We start from the raw sequence: 20,602 nt of genomic DNA on the forward strand, positions 1-20,602 counted from the left end.
ATTATAACCCATCTCACAGAGGTGTATCATTAGATCTTGTTTGTGCTCTACTAGAGCAGTGTAAGTAGTATGTACTTTGTCTTACACAATCATTTTACCTCTTTATTTAAAACATTCTCAATTAAGTTCCTACATACTACTGTGACCACAGACCTTTATGGCTAGGCTGTGTCAACTGCATGCAGGGCTGATGCAAGGATGTTTCGCGCCCTAGGCAAAACTTCCACCTTGCGCCCTCCCCTGTCCCCGAGCCCCCGCCCTGAGACGCTCACCGTGGTAGCTCCCCATCCCCCACCCTGAGGCACCCCGCCCGCCCCGAGCTCACCCCTGCTCTATGCATGAGCACGAGCACCCCGTTGCTGCTTCACTTCTCCCGCCTCCCAGGCTTGCAGCGCCAATCACCTTAGGCACTGCAAGCCTGGGAGGCGGGAGAAGTGAAGCAGCCACGGTGTGCTGGGGGAGGAGGTAGGGAAGGGGTGGGGAGCTCCCCTGCGTGCTGCCCCCTTCCCCCCCTTACTTGCTGCAGGCGGCCCTCTCCGCACTCCCTTGTCTCAGCTCCCTCTGCCTAAATGTCGGCGGCGACCGGGGCAGCCGAAGATCCAGCTGCCGCGGTCGCTGCTGAAGAAAATGACGCCACCCCCCAACTCCTAGTGCCCTAGGCAACCGCCTAGGTCACCTAAATGGTTGCACCGGCCCTGACTGCATTCAGCTCATGGTAAAGCATTCTTTAACTCGACTGCAGCCAGTGGGAACACCCTGAAGCATTCAAAAAGTCTCCTGGAGCTCCCCAGTGTGCAATGGGAGTGTGTACACTACTATACTCATTCTCAGAGTGTAGCATACAGCCTCCAGTCTGGCTGGCCATGGTACCGCCTCCTTCCCAACCCCACTGGGAACCAGAGTCCAGGCCCCATAGGTAGGTGCCTAACTAACTTCTATTGATTTCTGCTGCTGCAAACATATGATCCTCCATAGCCTCGTTCACATTCCTACCCTGCTATTTTTGAAACAAAACACTCTGCCACATGCTTTGCTAATAAAGAAGTGCACTAACTCTTGCTGCATGCATACATACATACCTATGTGAAATGAATGCCATCACTGTCCCTGAGGTTGAAGATTCATGAATAATCTTATGTTTATAACAGACACACATCATCAGTGAAAAGTGTCCTTGGAACAGGCAGAAAAGGTCAGAGAGTTAAAGCAGTAAAATTAGCTTTTCTTACCATGGAAATCAAGACTCTGACATTCAAAGGCTTCACGTGTATAGCACATTTCATGACTCTGAATATAAAACTAGTCATTCTAGCCCACAGGACACGCCTTTCATAAATGGAACGTGCCAACTAAGCAGCACAGCTTTCATTTTTAAAAATCAACATTTAATGTTTTGGGGTAACATGAATATTACATGACCGTAAATGTACACAAAGCAGGGACATAAGAACAGGAGAGGTAGTTTGTTTTTATTTACTTTCCACTTTACACTTGGTGTCACAGATGTACACAAAACAGGTACACAAGCAAATCCACAGCTTACAACAGCAGCAAAAGGGCTGAATTCATGCTTTCTGTACTCCTGATCCTGTACCACTGGGAGTTTTGCCATTTATCTCTCTGGATACTAGCTCAGATTTTATGGTTGCAGTCTTAGCTGCTAAAGGCCACACACAGCATGACAGGAGGGCAAGGGACACTTCTCTCCAGGCACAAACAGGCTATTTCTCTCATGCCCAGTAGATAGGTTCCACTGTGCCGAAAAGCAACAGCACCGTCTTCTAGATAGGTGGGGGTCCAGTCACCAGTACATGCTAACCAAACTGCACACCCTTAGCACCAAATATGTGCATGCTATTTTACATTCCCCAGGTTCACGTGGATGAATACTGCACCTGCATTGCTGTAGGAGAGGATGCACTGCTCAGTGCAATCACCCGAGTCAGAGTTTAGCTTCTGTAGCTGATTGATAACTACAGAGGTAAGACAATTTGGCTGCACTGGGCATATATACAACCAATCAAATCGCTATAAGTTTCTCTTTGGAAAAATCTCTCTTAGCCATCATTCTCCAGAACATGCGCAAAACATTTGCTACTGTAGGAAACAGTTACGGAGTATTAGGCCAAAATCCAATGTGCTAATCAGCTCCAACACAACTTTTAATAATACATAAGCATACGACTAAAATGGCTCTCAGAAAAATAAAGCACAAAATGGCTCTCCCCAGTAAGCATTTGTATAAAGCCAGGTGTCTTGTTTTATAGTTATAATTGACTTTAACACCACTATGTGGCAAATGATATATATGAAAACGAATGTACAATTAAAACACAGTGCTATGGGTTTTAATAGAGCTGTACGAACAGATTGCCTGCACATTTTTTGAAGGAAAACGAAGGAAACATTGAGGAATCAGATAGCTACTAAAAGCTAGGTTTTGTGACATATCACAAGCTTATGCGGTCAGTTCAGACTATAATATGATGCCCTAACTCTGAGAAGTGGAGGGAGATGCCTGGAGTTAGGCACCTACCACCTACCGAAGAGAGGGGTTTAGGACACACCCCTCTCCTTGGCATTTCCTACTGGCTATCTTAGGCAGTTCCCAGCTCAATCTACTGCCTTTCGTGAATCCTATCTTTAGGCAACTAATTCTCCCCTTGTATTGTATAGGGAGCCCAGGTGCCTAACTCAGGGCTGTGAATTCCACTTGGTGGCAAAGTGCCTAAAAGTTAGGCTTTGCAATGCTGAGCCTAATCCCCCATGTGAATCTCTCAGTGCCTCAGTTCCTAGCTGTAAAATGGGGACAAAAACACTTCCTTTGGCTGTACAGACTGTAAGCTCTTCAGGACAGGGAGAGTCTTCTACTAAGTATGTGCAAAGCAACCTCTGCAATGGGGGTCTGATCTCTGGATGTTAGGTAGTATTGTAATACTACTGCTGCTAAGGAGGGGTACGTGTCCATCTCTTCCATAGCTGTACGGACTCTTTAGAGCTAACTGGAATAAAAAGTACTAACAAAACTTACTCCTGGGTGTGAAATTAAGCAGGAGTGGCTCTGAACATACACAAAGAGCAAATCTGTTGAGTAAGAAGATGCTATTTTTGAACAGTTACTTTCCAGAGTAGAACTGCTTGTTAACATCACTGCAGATTCTAAAGCTTTTATTGGGTCTTTTGGGGGTGGGGTAAAGAAAATGAGTCATTATATATAAAATGGTTTTATATCTCTGAAAATAGATATAAAATTCACAGAAAGCTGCTGGCTGTTACAAACCCTTAATGGCAGACACGTGAAAGGCTTTTCTTAATGCCTCACCCAGAGAGACTGATTTCTGAGAAGGGAAGGCTTATTTGTGGTGTATTGGTATCTAACCAGTTTCAGACTAGTACAGTAGGTTGTAATACCACTTCTAATGACAGCAGAATAAAGATATACTGCGAGATATATTGTTTTCAACAAAGCATACCTTTGAAAAATATATTCAGTCTTTCAAAGATTACATTAGCAAAGGTTTAGAATGTATGCTTGGTGTTGGAAATCCAATACATTTGTATTTTTTAAAACAAAGATGAACTGTCCAAGGAGTTGCTAATTATTAAACCATAACAAAGTTTAAATGCCATTCTGGACAATCTTCCTCAGGAGTCGGAGTCTTGACATTACCACATCCCAGTCTGCATAAGCACCTTCGAGGTGACGGGATATTTCTGTTCCTGACTGGTAGCTCCGGCGACCATGCAGCAAACGCCAGTTGTCAAATGTTACTATGTCTCCTATGAAGAGATTAAACAATGTACTTTACAACTTTGTCATGTTTTCCTTCATTTCAAATATATAACACATTGAAGTGATTTAAATGCATTTGTCTGAGTGTCTCTTAAAACCCACAGCCCCAAAACACCTGTTCCCTACTACTGAGAAATGTAAACATTCCTAGAAAGCACAACATTCCATCACTTACATCTGTCTGTGCCTGGGGTAACCGACCACCTCATAATCACTAATATACTGATGCTCACAACATCCCATGGCATTGAGCAGTGCTATTATCACCATGTTATGGATGGGAACTGAGACACAGAGGGACTAAGTGACTTGCCCACAGTCACCCCGGAAGTCTATGGCTGGGAAGTGAATTCAGGTATCTCAAGTCTCAGGCTAGAGCCCTAGCCACTGTATCTCCTGCGAACCGCAACTCTCCCCCACATCACTGGGGTTATAGAGGCTGCAGAAGTACCACCACCCTATGGCTGGAATAACCACTTTGCGTGGATCCAACCAGCACAGAGAAAGGGGTCTGACATGAAATAAAATGACCTCACCAATGGTGGCAATGCAGCACAGCCTCTACTCCCCCACCTCTACGCTGCCTGAATAGGGGGCGGGGGAGGAATGTACAGGGTATCCAATTCATCACTGTAGAGGATAACCACAGTGCAGAATGGAGCTAGGAAGCTCTCACTCCTCAGTCAGGGACCACTCACATTTGGCCAAGTTCTCAGCCTTTGAACAACTACAGTATGCGCCTCAGATGCCAACTTTCACGCAGTAAATAAGCACCCTGACTTTCACAATAAGCCAAAAATCAAGCTAATCCCATATCAAAACAAAGCCAAAACAAGCTAATACCTAAAACTCCAACACTGTATATGACTAGATCCCACCCGACATGCAGTCTGGGACTGTGGCGGGCCCACTGCTTGCCAGGAGCCAATCAAAAAAAAAAAAAAAAAGCAGCAACAAGCTGCAATATGCATGAGAGATTGTGCAGAGGAGGAGGAACTGTGAAGGACTGCATGGACGATGAGAAAGAGGGACCATGAGGGACCATGCAGAGGAAATGGAAGGGCCATGAGGGATCCACAGGAAAAGAAGAAGAACAACGAGGTATCATGTGCAGGGGGAGGAGGATTCGGAATCTTGTGGATCATGCAGAGCAGGAAGAGGGACCACATGGGACCATGCCAAGGAGGAGGGGGAGGAAGGAAGGACAACAAGGGATTGTGCAGAGAAAGGACCACAAAAGATCATGAGGATGATGCTCAGGGGCCAACAAGGTATCACTGGAGGAAGAGGGACCTCAAAGGTTTGCTCAGAGAAGCAGCAGGAGGAAGCAGCATGAAGGATCATGCAAGAATGAAGAACTGTTGGTAAGAGAACAAATGCAGATGGGTGATGAGTACAGAACAACTAGGCTGAGGAAAGAGAGAGCTGCACAGATGAGAGTCGCCCCTAGCAACCTCCCAGGAGATGTGTGAATTTTATTCCCTCAGGTGCAGTGGGCTAGGGCAGAGCCTTACTCCCTGTTACAGCTGGCACACGGAACGGACTAATAAACTTCCCATGTGTCCGAGGCTGTCTCCACCCTTGGAAGCTACCTTGGGAAAATGGCTGAAATAGCACTCACGGCTCCCCCTCAGTCATGACTCCACTTACGATGATCTTGACAAAAAGTTTTAGTGGGTGAACTCACTTCACATACACAAAGCCAAAGGCTCTGTGCAGGTGATGAGCATGGGGGCTAGCAAGTAAAATCCACCCACAACCTAGAGGCAAGGTGCAGGTCTGCAGTGCACCCCCCTCCCCCCTGCAGCTATTACTACAGCCTATGGGCTGGAAGAGTGTGTGCTCCAGCACCTCCACCCTGCTTGCGTGGGGCAACAATGCCACTGGAGACATGTAATAATGGATCCCCTGGCGCACAGGACAGCAGATGCCTTCATGTGTAGCCCTGCTGCACAAACCTACTGTGACACATTAGTATGGCACGTCTTTGCACAGGCACTGTGCACCACGGTAATTTTCAGCCAACATGCTCAAAATAGCCCATATTTCGTGTGTGTAATATACCTAACTACATTAAAAGAACATTAAGGTTACAAAATCAAGCGTTTAAAAGTTAAGAAATGCCAGAATGTAGCTAACCCTTAATTCAGTCCTCTTGTGTGTATGGATTATGATACAGGTTATGTCTATACTTGGAACTAGGGGTGTGATTCTCAGCTCACGCAGCCATACTCACACTAGCTGTCATTGCATTAGCGTGCCACAAATAGTAGAGTAATCATGGTAGCAAAGATGAAGCAAATGGCAGGAACCGATTAGTCACCTTGAGTACAAACCTGACTGGAAGCCCGTGGGTACATACTTAGGGTGGCTAGTGTGTGCCACTGCTTGCTACTGCCCATTCTACTGCACCTACACTACTATTTTTAGTGTGCTGGCTGGGTGAGAGCTAGTGCAAGTAAGCGTATGGGAACTGGGATACACACTCTCAGCTCCAAGTGTAGACACAGCCACAGTCCTTAATTAAGTGATCACATACTACTTTTTCCCACAAGACCCCTGTCTCATACAGTAAACAGAAGGAACATGCTCACTGAATGGGCAGCTATTCAATGATTTGTGTTATCCTCATTATTCCGCCTGGGCCCCATGAATTATTTACTGCACACTATTTAAACCCGGCTCCAAATACAGAATAATTAATTTCTTCCTGTGGTTTCTATGATGTTCTCACCATAGTATCTGAATGCTTCATACCTAGTAGTGAATGTGTCTTTACAACACCCCTGTAAGGTAGTGCAGTGCTATTATCCCCATTCTACAAATAGGGAACTGAGGCACAGAGAAATTAAAGGTAAAACTGTCTAAAGTGTCCACTGATTTTGGATGTCCAACTTGATACACCTCAGACCTAATTTTCCAGAAAACTTAGCATTTGTATAGCACTTTACATGTTCAAAACACAGCTCCAATTGATTTCACCTGCAGTCATGAGTGCTCCGGACTTCTCAAAATCTGGCCCCAAGTGTTTCATGTTGGGCACTCAGAGAGGACTGAGATTCCCTTTTTGTATCAGAACTGTACTAACATGTTCAAATGTTTAGGATTTTGTTCTTAGGCAAAAGCATGAAAAAAATCTTCCAATTACTATAAGCTGAAGCAACTTAATCACTGACCTGGTTTCATCTTGTAGGTAAACTTATGTTCCGGGCTGTTCAATAGATCAACAAACTCCTTCAGAGCTGCATAAAATGGCTGCACTTTTTCAGCAGATATGTCAAAAACTGTGTCTCTTGTTGCATTATTATAATTGATACGAACCACCTGGCCTCTGTAATCTACACTGAGAGAAAGAAAAATGTATTATCATGCCACTCAACTTTTTAGCATATTTTAGTTTTGGTAAGGATGGGTTTACTTTCCCCTTTCAGTTGCTGGCTGTTACAGCACAGTTCAACAATGAAGTGCCGTGCTATGACAAAGTGTGGTACATTATTGCATATCAGACTCCTGCTTTCAAGTTCATCAATGGGTCAGGGTTTAGCAAGATTAATAATCAAAGGGACTTGAGCTCCTAAATATTTTGGCATTTTTGAAAATCCCACCCTTATTCTGTCTATATAAAAAATCAACACACTATATATATAATATAATATATAACATATAATATAAATGTGTGTGTTTTGATGAATATATTTTTACAGCAGAAGGGACCGTTATGACATCTAACCTGACCTCCTTGTCATGTAACAAGATTAACAGCAGATGATAATACAGCAAGACAGCCTCTATGTAACATAGGAGTTTTTTTCTATCTAGGAGATTCAAAACATGGCAGCACCCCAACATTGGTGCACATTTCGTATAGAATTTAGATAGAAGACCAACTGAAGGATATCAAGAGAAGGTTAGTATGGTTGCTTTGAGTTCCTGGAGGGTGGAAAGAATGAGTAAGGAAAGTTGAGACAATGATAAATTCAATAATAAAAATAATAAAGAATAACTGACACACTATAGTACAACATAATTCAGTTGATAAGACATAATAATCAAAGACAAAACTGAAACACTGTTTTCCCACAAGGTGGCAGGCATAGACCCTCTAACATCTTTCTGCAAGAGAAACAATGAAAGATGCAAATAGAACTTTTTCATTCAAGCAAACTGTTGCTGTGCAACCGGTACTTAATTTGTAATGAAAGAGTTGCTGGGGCTCAAACAATTTTTTTACATTCATAACTAATTCAGCAAGCCCAGAGGTGCCAGGGCTAGGAACTGCCAAGCCTAGAGGTACTGGGACTCAGTCCTGGCAAGCCTAGGGACAAATTAAGCACTAGGTGCAACCCTATAATTCCTGGTGAACCAGCAATATGGTATGAGTTACTACTGGGATTCTGTTAGATATAATCACATCCTTGACTATTACTCACTCTATAATCCTCTGTTTAGACTGCATAGTGAAATCACAGTAGTCGACCCCAACATCCGTGAAGTCTACAAGGGTGGAGGAGAGGATCTGAAAGGCTTGAGGATTTTGCTCCTTCAGCTTGTTGGAAACATGAAATCCATCTACAACTTCACTTTCACCTCCAGTAGCTGCTTGTTTTATACAATGAAGAAACTGAATCTGTAACAAATAACACCTCATTACAGGAAGAAACAGCCTGGATATTTAATAATTCATTATCAGTTTGCTCATCTGCCCTGTCATTTAAAAAATATCCTAAAAGACTAAAGGACCTCTATTCCCATTGTATTACCAGTTTCACACCAGTCTGAGTCTACTGTCACAATGGGGTAAAACTTAAGTAACAAGGTGGTGAATTAGGCCTCAATCACAAAGCTCTGGTTCCGTAATTTTCTTCTGGCCTGAGTCAGGTTGGTACAACTGGTGATTATTGCCAGATAATTTCAAAATACACTGTGGTCATTACAGCCTCTCTAAATATAGGGAATTATTTTCCACTTGCAGAAATGACATAATTAGGTGTGAAAAATGTGCTCACCAAGGATGTCAGTATGTGTCACTGGCTCATTGAGGCCTTCAGGTCTAAGATATCTACAGCAATAATGGATCTTCAGGAAACATACGCTTCTGTTTATGTTGTGCTCAGAGTTCTCAAAAAACTGGACAAGATGGAGTTGAAGGACCAAATTCTGCTCATAGCTGCAAGAATGTAAATCTGGGATAACTCTAATGGGCCCAGTATTGCTCCTACTGATGTTAATGGCAAACTTCCAGTGACATCAAGGAGAGCAGCACCAGGTCCATTTACTGCAGTTTACATCAGTGTAACTAAACACAGAATTGGACCATCATTTAAATGAATGCAACTTTCACTGAAGTCATTGAAGACTGCACCCATGTAACGGAACCGCGTTAGAGCTGAAGAAAATGGGAAGTAAGACAGAGAAGCAAGGGGAAGGAATGGATTCAGGTATTGTTAGCTGCCCCTGTAGTATGGGGTGATGTAATATGGCAGTGATTATAGGGAAAAACAGGGGTAATAGAAGAAGAAGCAAGCAACATAACCACAAATGAAATGAAGTTTAGATTCTAAATACCAACCTGCCCTAGATAAGGGATGGTGTATGGCTGCACTGGCCCAGGCACAAATGTGGTTCAGGGACTCACAATTTGTTCCTTATCAGAGGGGTAGCCGTGTTAGTCTGGATCTGTAAAAGCAGCAGAGAATCCTGTGGCACCTTATAGACTAACAGATGTTTTGGAGCATGAGCTTTCGTGAGTGAATACCCGCTTCATCAGATGCATGTAAATTTCCACTACATGCATCTGATGAAGTGGGTATTCACCCACGAAAGCTCATGCTCCAAAACGTCTGTTAGTCTATAAGGTGCCACAGATTCTCTGCTGCTTTTACAATTTGTTCCTTGTTCCTTCCACTCACTGGAGAGGGAGTATATTACTTAATCCTTTTCACAGAAAGAGCTTGCTCCCACTCCATATTCCAGACCAGCTATTCTGGACAAAAAGGTCCAGAATAGCTGGTAGAGAGGTCCAGAATTGCGGTAGAGGTGCACAGGAGACAGGATACCCATTTGCTTACAGCGGGGAGTACGAGGAAGCAGCTTCTTCTCTCACCATCATGGCGAGAATTGCAACTGTGCATAGCAAACAGGGGGCATATATGGCCAGGGAAGGACTGTGACAGTCTAGCCCATAGAGATAATAGCCCTATGACAAAACTCCAAGAGATGCAAATGAGACATTCACTTCCAGTCAGAGAGATGAAAACTCCAACCAAAACTAGTACTTGTCTGTTACAGCTATCCCTCTATTCCATTTTGTTTTCTTACAGCTGTCCCATACTCCATTTTGTTCTCCTGTGGCTCCCCCCCTGGCTGTTTAAGTTGTTTACCAGGGCCAACTGCCCTTCTCAAAGGGATGGCCACTTGTGCTAAGTGGGACCACTGCCCTGTTCAGGGTTAGTCCTGTTATCACCTTGTTAAACCTGGGCCTCGGGTGTAGGGTAGGCAATGTCCAGACTGCAAGACCTATTGTGTTTTAAGATTCTGGGCATGGAGTCATAGGCCTCATGTGCTTTGAGTCATCTACTGCACAGGACTCTGCCCAACATGTCTCTGTGCTCACCTACAGTTCTTCCTGCCCTCCTCTTCTCTCCTGTATCAAGAGAGCCAATCAAAAGTACTGGCGGAAACTGCCTGAGTTTGCTTTAAAAACGACATTTTAAAAACTAAGATCAGAAAGGTTCCTGCATTGCTGCTTTCTGATCAGCCAGGGTTCTGGGGGTCCTTTCTCCGCTCTCATTTATTTTGAGCGTACCCCGTTTTTTGAACCCCCCCTCACGAAGAACGAATGCGGCCTGAGAGATCTCCTGATTATTGAGACCGTACCTAGCCTTCTGATGTTCTTGCTGCTTTTGCCTCTGCTGCTTCCTTTGGGCTGGTAAGAATCCCTCTGTGAAACTTTCTATACTTTTATTTATTATTTTTAGCTGCTGGCCCTGTCTCCCCAGCACACGAGACTCAAGCTAAACCTGGTCTTGTCTTAAAACTCTCCTAAACTCCCCGGCACTTTGCTCCTAAAAATAAGTTTGTGCTGCTGCTAAGCTCTGCTCTTGTGGGCTTTGCCTTGGGGCTCTCTGCTTCCAGCTGTATCCACTGCTGCAGCCACCATCCCTGGGCAATACCACTCTGCCCTCTGTAACTTCCCCATAACATAAGGTGCACCATAGGTTTGTTTTTTTAGTTTAATAAGTTATAGTTTGTTAAATTATAGAGTTGTAAGTTTCACCTGCCTTGTCTTTTTGCTCTATAGATTGAAAGCTAGTAAGTTTCACCTGCCTTGTTATAGTTTGCTGTTCTGTTGCTCGTATAGTTGCTTGTTATAGTTTTGCTTAGAATTGTGATATTTGTGTTGTCTAGTTGTTGGTTAAGAGATAAGGTTTTGCTGCTCTCCCTCTGTATAACTTTGTCTATTTTTTCCCCTGCTGCTCAAACCTTCCCTCCCGTGTCCTTCTCCGTGTCTCCTGTTACAACTCCTTGCTGCCACCGAACTTCCCAAACCCCTTGCTGTTTCTCCCCTGTATAACTTTGTCTGTTTTTCCCCGCTCATATCTCCCCCTCGTGTGCTTAAAACCTCTCTCGAGCCCTTGTCCTTACCTTGCAGGGCTTCAAAGTGTCTCGCTGCTTCCAGCGGCACTCCTCTCATCAGCTGCCACTAATCATTCACCCCCACCCCTCCTGTTCCTTGACCCAGCTTTTAGGTACAGTCTTGCTATCACAGCCTCACAAATTAAGTGAGTAATTTTCTACATTGCATAATTTCACTTATCACCATATTGCTGATATACTTGTATTAACATTAATACCATTGTGTTACACTGTATATAAGGCCACCAACCACTTAATACATTCTATCCAAGATGTTAACCATTTATATAAAAGCTAGCATTTTATTTTGCATTTTCTTTTGGCACATTTTGCATTCACACTGTATCTAGAATTGTTCCTATATAAAGCTGAGTTGCTTATTGACTGTACTATATCCCTGTGCTGAACCCCACTTACTGTACCCCTGTTAGAACTCCTACACTGTTCAAGAAGAACCCCCCCATCATTGTCTATTGTAAAACGCCTATTACACCCCAATCCCTTCGTATTTTATTGTTAAATTCCCACCACTTCCTTTTTCCTTTAATAAAGAAATTAATTGGCACTCCACCTGTGTGGTAATTGCTCCCCAAGATCCCATATACCTGCTGGCAGGGACAGTACTCATCTTTTACAGGATATCATGTGAATGAGATCAAAACTTTGGAAAAATCTTCAGATATTTTTATAGGTGCCTTCTAAAAATTAATCATCATCCATTTAGGGCCACACTTTCTGTTTTAGATACGTCTTGTTAAAGTACTCAGATACTGTACAATAATTAGGAAATTAGCACAATCATGCATTGTGAGCCTAGATGGCAAATTTGTTTCCAATGCGCTTAAAAACAATTTTTATTTTAAACTAGGGTTTTAGAATTGAACAGATTGTGTTTTTTTGTTTTTTAATGTTTTATGGCAGTACCGTGATTTTGTGGTTTGGCACAGATAAGATAGTGAGCTAAAGCACATCTGTTTCCTATTAATGAACTATCAATCTATTCCTATTCCACATTAGCCAACGGAATCTAAATGAATTTTCAGCAGGTAGCACGTTAATGTGAAAGATCTGGCACCTCTTCAGAAATAGATCATGCTGGCCTGTTCATTTCATCACAAAATGATTACTTCAAGCCGGGGAGGTGGGGGAGGATGGCAAGTATGAAATTTGAAGGTACAAATGTTTGCTGTAGTATCTTTGTTAGTTATGCATTCTTTGTGGTACTCTCTTTCAGGTCTGTTATTATGTGAATCATGTTGTGCTGTCATGGTGACTCAGAATTTCACAGGTTAACTGGGTAAAAATGTTTTTCCTGTTATTAGTTTAAAGTTGTTGCCATCCAGTTTCACGGGATGTCCCCTTGTTCTTGTATTATGCTTAAGTAAACAGAAGTGTCGATTTACCTTTGCTCACTCATAAGTTTTATATCTTGATCATTTCTCCTGTTTGTCTCCTCTCTGAATTAAACACACCTAGAATAACATTTTCAAAGCTGCCTAAACTATGCCCAGTTCCCATGAGTTTTAATCTTTTCATTCTCTCCTCATGTGGAAGTATCCTCAGGCCTGTAATGGTTTTCTTTCCCAATCTCTGAACTTCTGTTTTTGTTATATTATTTTTCAGATAAGGTGGTTGGAAATGGACATAGCATTCAAAGTGAGGAACCCTACTGAACTGGATAATTGCACTGTAATATATTCAATATCATTTTTGTGCAACATACTGCATCCTAATATGCAGTTTGCTCTTTTTGACTTGCATATTACACAGAGGTTTTCCCTTAGCTGTCTATGGTGGTTCCCTGATCTTTTTAGTAGGTAATTATAGTTAATTCAGTCCCCGGTAGTATGAGTATTTCAAATGTTTCCTTCCAATGTGCACAACCTTCCATTTGTCAAAAGTGAATTTCATTTGCCATCCCTGCTGCCCAGTCAGCTGGTTTTGTTAGGCCACTCTGGAGTACCTCACATTCTTCCCTAATCTTGATTTACTGAAATCATGTTGTCTCTTCTTACTGTTCACTGTCTTTTCTAGATCGTTAATGAAGATTTTACACAACATTAGCACTATTATAGCTCGATGGCTCCCCTTTTGCCACAAGGAAAACTGACTCTTTATTCCTGCTCTTTTCTGTCTCAGCCAACTTCTAATCCATGACACAGAACTTTACCTTCACCCCATAACTAGTTAATTTCCTTAATAGCTTCTTGTAAGGGACTCTGTCAAAGTTTTATTAAAGTCCAAATACATTATATCCACCAGTTCTCCTTCATCTACTAGTCTGTTGACTCAAAAAATTCCAGCAGATTGGAGCAGCAGTTTTTCCCATTATAAACATTTGATGCGGAGAGAAAATTAATGACTGACAATGCATGGAAGTAAACATCACTGCTATTGATTTTACTTGATCCTCCCTGTGCCATCTCATTCAGTACAATTTAGGAACAAGTTTTCCTTAAATATTATTTTAAATTGTTTTCAACTTCTAGAGAAAGTGATGAGGTGACTTGATCCCAGTCCATAAATACCACAAAGAATGTATCTGGTATGAGGGAACCTTTACATTTAGCAGACAACTGCATAAATAAAGCCAATGGCTGGAAGCTGCAATTAAATTCAAATTGGATATAAGATGCAATTTTTAATTTCAGTGAGGGTGATTAAGCATTAGAGCAGCTAACTAAAGGAAGTGGTGAATTCCCCATCATTTGGTGTATTTAAATCAAGACCAGATGTCTTTCTAAAAAGATATCCTCTAGCTCAGCCACAAGTTATTGGTTTTGGTAGTAGTCACTCATACAGCAGGAAAGAATAATTCGCTCCATTGTGGGAATTACTGGTGTAATTCTATGGCCTGTTATATGGGAATTCAGACTAGATAATCATAATTCATCCTATGGATTGATGAACTTTAAAAAAAAGGAAATACATCAATTTTACATATATCTAAGTTTTGCTCAGCAGACACATTACCTGTCACTTTTTCAGACTATAGGAACAATGAGATTTTCCCCCTTGCTTTGTGGAAAAGTCAGTAGGTTCCCCTTACCCCAGGTGGATGCTGCAGAACAGGGTAATCAGTGTGAAAACTTAGCTTCCCAGATGTGTAAGCCACATTATTAGCATCCATTTTGTCTTCCACTTGCCAAGTAGGGCTTTACAATGAAAGAAAAAAAAAGAGGAAACATATTAAAGCCGTCTGCCATTTAAGCCAGAAAAGTACAATGAAACTATGAAATCTCAATACAAAAGAGCTATTAAAAATTGCTGGATATAGAATTATTGTTATAATGAGAAGGGAACAATGAGTCACCAGTGCCCCTCACAGCACTGAACTGGCCATTTCAGCAACTGTACAATAGAAGCAATCACTTCAAAAATGATGCTAGTGTATGTGGAATAGGCCAGATAAGTTGCCCCCTGTACTATACCTCTGAGGGTATTGCCTTTGCTTTTCTAGTAAAAGCTCTGAGGACTGTATTGTGCCAGCATTCAGCGGAAGGACAGGACGTCGGCTGGTGTAAATCAGCGTAGCACCTATTAGGGTTGTAAAGGTGTACAGGAGGATAGCATTTTTGGCACATTTTGTTCAATTTTGTCATTTCCATTTCCCCAAAAGAAAAAGTGGAAGCACTGTAAGTTGCATTTCTTTTTCAATGAATTTTAAGCCTTTAAATGACAGGGGAAATGTCAGTTACAGAGTACCCTTTACAACATGGCCTTTCTCATATTCCCTTAAAAGAAAAATCTCTGGATGAAAGACGTCAAGCTATAATTTCCTGCTGTTTCCTTCGTACTTTCTGAGAGCTTGTCCCATTATTTTTCCTCTACATTTTTATTAAATTTCAAGATGGATGAACTAAAATCAGCATGAGTCTTGCTGACAACAGGGACAAATTATAGATTGTAAGGTGGTTGAGTACAAAGACATACAGACATCACATTGCAATGCAGTCAAAATATGTTTCAAATGACACATCATGCAGCAAAGTCTAAGGCCAAAAACCACATGTTCTGGTTTGCACAAAAGTCATACAATTGAATACAGTTCATGGCAAATGTGTAATACAGATCCAGACATTTGTCTGGGAAGTGTAAGTCAACATATGCAGTCCATTTAATCACTGAAGACGACATGATTTAAAAAGAAAAATATGAAAACTCATTTCCCTTTGTGAATTACTGCAGACTAAATATACAAAACACAAGCCATTTGAAATATAGAGATAATGCTTATTTTTTACAAAATGCCCAGGTTAAACTTCAAAAGACAGTTCAAAATGATTTATATATTGTATACAAAAACTTTTGCTTTGGGACAAGGATTTTTAAGTATAGGTATGCCAAAAAATGCTAAAGGCAGATTTATAAAATTGCTGGGAAACCCCCCCAGAATAATATTAACAAATGTGTTCAACTCTCATGGGGAAATTCATTTAATTATATGGTATAGTAAGTATTCATCACATGTGACTTCAGTTCCTAAAATATGAAGACCTCAACCACATTTGCACAGTTACTAATTTTAAGGCCAAAAAAAAAAAAAGAGTGTTATGTCATCCTTGTCATTAGTGTTGAGGGTAGCTTTGTCATGGTAGGCTCCAAAGCAATTTCATGGCTCCAAAGCACTTTAATCTACTGTAATGCTCTTGCTTCTGAGAAAATATATACCTCTGGTGAAATAAAAATACATTATATAATTACTGTGACATTTTACAATAAGGCACGTTCATTCTGTTAAACAAGGTAGTGCTATGGGAGTTAATCCACTGGAACATTCCTTCCATGTAAGGAGATTCTATCAAAGATCGAGTTACTAACTTACAGCCAAATTTTGATTAAACGCAAAAAGCTACATTAATGCACTGTCCAGCTTGAAAATGTAATGCATAGAAGTTAGAAAATTAGACCTTAACATTGCTAAAGAGGTAGAACTCAGTCACAGGGAGAGTTGCTGTCTGATGAGAGCACTGGTGCAAGAGGTAAAGGAGGAAAATGTGGACTCTGATCCCTCGACAGAGAACAAAATGGGCTGGGAATGCTTTATGGATCAGTAACAAAGGTAACAAAGGTCAGATTCCAACTTCAGTTGCACAGCCTGCATGGCAGAAAATCAAGCATTGTGCGGGTACAACAATCGTGTGTGTTACACAGCAGTACATACAGCGCACCTGAGATGAGAAGCTAGCCCAGGGGTCCCCAAGGCAGTGCCGTGGGCACCATGGCACCCACGGGGGCATCTAAATGCGCCCGCATCTTGGCTGGCGGTGGAGCATCCACCAAAATGCCGTGGCGGCATTTCGGCAGCAACACCTCTCAATGACGCCGCTTGTCAGTGGAAAGCGGCGTCATTGAAAGGCATTGCCGCCGAATTTCTGCGGCATTTCAGCGGCAATGCCTCTGGATGACACCGCTTGCTGCCGACAAGCGACGTCATCAAGAGGTGTCGCCGCTGAAATTCGATGGCATTTCGGCAGATGCTCCACTGCTGCCACAGTCCTTCATCTGGTGCCTTCCAGATGAAAAGGTTGGGGACCACTGAGCTAGCCTGTTAGCTGTGACTGGGAATCATTGGCACTGAAATCTGCAGCCATACTGAAACTCAGGCCACAATAATTAAAAGGTCCTGGAACTCAAGCCCAGTTTAGTGAAAATATACCACGTTTTTGTATCTGAAATGGAAAACTCAGCATGAGGCAGGGGTTCTCTAACCCCTGAAAGCGTAATAAAATATATGTTTGAAAATATTTGACATAGAGGAAAATAACTAAGTTTCTGGCTTTATAAGAGGTACTAGAGAGACTACAGGCTTGTCTAAATGGTGGCAAACCACACAAAGAGGCATAATTTGTGAAGTGCTCTAATGTGTTGCGCTGTAATTCCCTATGTTGGCACACTCTGAAAAATACCTACTGTATATATTTGTTCATAAGTTGAATATTTTTGGTAAAAAAGTGAAGCATCAAAGAGCAGGGATCAGCTTATAAACGAGTCTACACCAAAATTTGATTTTAAACTCTGGAAACATTGAACTGAATATCTAATACATTGTCATTTTGTTTACCTGGAGCATCTGCAGGCATGGAGCCTCTCAGCTCCCTGTAGCTGTGGCTTGCCGTTCCCAGCCAAGGGGAGCTGTGGGAAGTGGTGCTCCACTTCCCGCAGCTCCCATTGACTGGGAACAGCAAACTGCGGACACTGGGAGGTGAGGGGCTCCAGGCCTGCAGACGCTCCAAGTAAACAAAACATCTCAACCCTCCAACAGCTTACCCTGATGGGCTGGGAGCCAAAATTTTCCAACCCCTGAAATATAGGGTTGGCTTATGAAAGGGGCATACAGTTTTTGCTATTTTTACCTAATCATCTTGGAGGGGTTGGCTTATAAACGAATGAGCTAATGAATGAGTATATACGGTACTTCGCATTGGTGTAGTTCCGTTTCAGCTACACCAAGAATCTCTTATGTATCTATTTATCCAAGCTTTCTCAGCTGACTGAAGCAGGAAACCCCAATTCTTAGCGAATCATCTTCTGCCTTATAGCTGCAGTATCTGGGGAGTGCAATTTGTCTGATCCACTCATCCAGAATATCAGTGACTGAATGGAACCCTGTATAGTATAGCGACATACGTAGAACTTGGAGGGAGCAGCATGAGTTTAAGAAAAAACAACAGTTTGGAAGATGCACCAGGAAGCCAATCTATGCGTCCGTGGCTGGCATGCAGACCGTGGCATCTCTGTAAATAGTTATCCTAATAGTCAGTTTAGTTTTAGAAACAGGGAGTCCTCTCAAGTTATTACCCAGAATGCAGTACATAAAACATACATTAACCCTAAATATTTTGTTAAGGACTCCTTTAAAAATGAGTGATGATAAATAAAAACAAATGTACATGGTTTCTGTGCTCCGAAAGGACACCTGCGCAAGATTAAAGACTTCTACTTCTTTCTTCATTTGTGGGAGCTGCATTTACTGTTGTTCTGTTATTGGGAGAACCTGTAAACTGGTTGGGATATTTATTTAGCAAGGCTGCCAATCTGAAATGTATAGTTTGTTTCTAGTGTTTGTTAGCAAGGAATTATTAGGAATTATTACTTTATTATAGTTTTTTTAAAACCCCCCAACATTGCATGTACGCACTAATTGAACTTCTTTGTTAGGATCTAAGAAATTGATTGTAAAGTCTTTCGCTAAGTCTTTTGCTAAGAACTGCATGTTCAATAGGTTCTTACTAAAAAATGTGCAGTTTGGCTGCATATGGAAATGCTAACACCAGATGCTGAAATTTCCTAATAATTCATATCTCAAAGTGAAATGCATTAAAACTGGGGGGAAAGGTGCTAAATGTAGCCAGAAAAATTGTCAGGAGATAAATGAGTAAGTGTAACTGAATATTAAGTCCCCCTCTATTCTATGATCTTTTAAATGAATTTCAACTACAATTGACATATAAAAATCTGAAAACAGGCTAAAATCGTTATAAAAATCTTGAAAAAGACTTTAATGTGCTACATTATATAGCCTAACAAACATAATAGCTACATAAAACACAGTTACCTTTTCCGTAACTGGTGTTCTTCAAGATGTGTTGCTCATGTCTATTCCACAATAGGTGTGCATGCTCGCCACGTGCACCGGTGCTGGAAGTTTTTCCCCTAGCAGTACCCATAGGGGGGAGCCCCAGCGACCCCTGGAGTGGTGCTTCCATAGCACGGTATAAGGGGCACTGTGCACTCCCCCCACCCTCAATTCCTTCTTACCAGACAACTCTGACAGAGGGGAAGGAGGGTGGGATGTGGAATAGACGTGAGCAACATCTTGAAGAATACCAATTATGGAAAAAGTAACTCTTCCTTTTTTCCTTCTTCTTCAAGTGATTGCCCATGTGTATTCCACAATAGGTGATTCCAAGCTATGTCCATTGGAGGTGGGTAGGAGTTCACAAATTCTCAGGACGGAGCACAGCCCTGCCAAACCCGGCGTCCTCTCTCGTTTGGGAGACGATCACATAGCGTGAGGTGAATGTGTGAACTGAAAAAAACATGGCAGCCCTACAAATGTCCTGGATGAAGACGTGGGCCAAAAAGGCAGCTGACAAGGTTTGTGCCCGAGTCGAATGCACCTTCACAATTGGTGGCAGAGCGATTCCTGCCACGTCATAACAGGTACAGATGGACGAAGTGATCCAGTTGGAGAGACACTGAGTGAAGATCGGCCAACCTTTCATGCGCTTGGCCAGGCGATGAACAGTTGTGAGGACTTTCTGAATGGCTTAGTCTGCTCCAGGTAGAAAGCCAGAGCCTGTCTCACATCCAGCATGTGGAGATGGTGCTCCTCACTGGACTCATGGGGCCTGGGGCAGAGGACCACTAGAAAAATGTCCTGACCCATGCAATATGCGAGAGGAACGAAGGGTGTGGGCAGAGCTGGACCGTATCCTTATGAAACATTGTGTATGGGGCCTCGGAGGTCAGGGCCCTGAGCTCCGAGACTCACCTGGTAGATGTGATTGCAACCAGGAAGGCCACCTTCCACGAGAGATGTGACCAGAAGCATGTGGCTAGTGGCTCAAACGGGGGCCCCATGAGATGGGCCAACACCAGGTTTAGGTCCCACTGAGGGACTGGGGGTCTAACATACGGGAAGAGACGATCCAACCCCTTAAGAAATCGGCCATTTCTAGCATGGGAGAATACCATGTGGCCCTGCCCTGGTAGATGGAAGGCCAATATGGCTGCTAGGTGCATCTTGACTGATGAGGGCGCCAGGCCCTGGGCTTTAAGGTGAAGGAGGTAGTCCAGAATAAGCTGGATCGGGGTGGCGACAGGGGAAACTCCCCACTCGTCTCCCATCTGGAAAACTGAGACCACTTTGCCAAGTAGGCTTGGTGTATGGAAGGTTGCCTGCTTTCTAGGAGAAGGACACATTGAACCCCTTCTGAGCACATCCTTTCCTCCCTACCTAACCATTGAGCAGCCACGCCATGAGATGGAATGCCGCTAGGTTGGGGTGGAGGCGGCAGCTCTGGTACTGGGGGAGCAGGTCTGGGCAGGACCGCAACGGCCATGGCAGGGCAACTGCCAAGCCCGTGAGGGTCCTGTACCAATGCTGCCTGGGCCATGCCGGGGTAATCAGAAGGACCCAGCCTTGTCCATCTTTATCTTTTCCAAGAC

General features: G+C 42.7%; 1 protein-coding gene across 2 annotated transcripts in view; it reads right to left on the reverse strand.

Moving 5' to 3' along the window:
• Positions 1 to 1,368: 1,368 nt before the first annotated feature.
• Positions 1,369 to 20,602, reverse strand: part of BBOX1 (gamma-butyrobetaine hydroxylase 1) — a 100,269-nt gene continuing 81,035 nt past the window's right edge. The window contains exons 5-8 of one of the 2 annotated variants that reach the window (XM_032770858.2): positions 14,478 to 14,583; positions 8,224 to 8,420; positions 6,970 to 7,136; positions 1,369 to 3,780 (exon numbers count right to left, since the gene is read on the reverse strand). In XM_032770858.2, coding sequence (XP_032626749.1) covers positions 3,620 to 3,780; positions 6,970 to 7,136; positions 8,224 to 8,420; positions 14,478 to 14,583 — 631 coding nt within the window. In that variant the 3' untranslated portion in view covers positions 1,369 to 3,619. The remainder of the gene's footprint in view (positions 3,781 to 6,969; positions 7,137 to 8,223; positions 8,421 to 14,477; positions 14,584 to 20,602) is intronic. The other variant, XM_032770857.2, reaches the window with a different exon arrangement.

This window comes from Chelonoidis abingdonii, chromosome 4 (genome assembly GCF_003597395.2).
Source record: "Chelonoidis abingdonii isolate Lonesome George chromosome 4, CheloAbing_2.0, whole genome shotgun sequence".
In the NCBI taxonomy this organism is placed as follows: domain Eukaryota; kingdom Metazoa; phylum Chordata; order Testudines; family Testudinidae; genus Chelonoidis; species Chelonoidis abingdonii.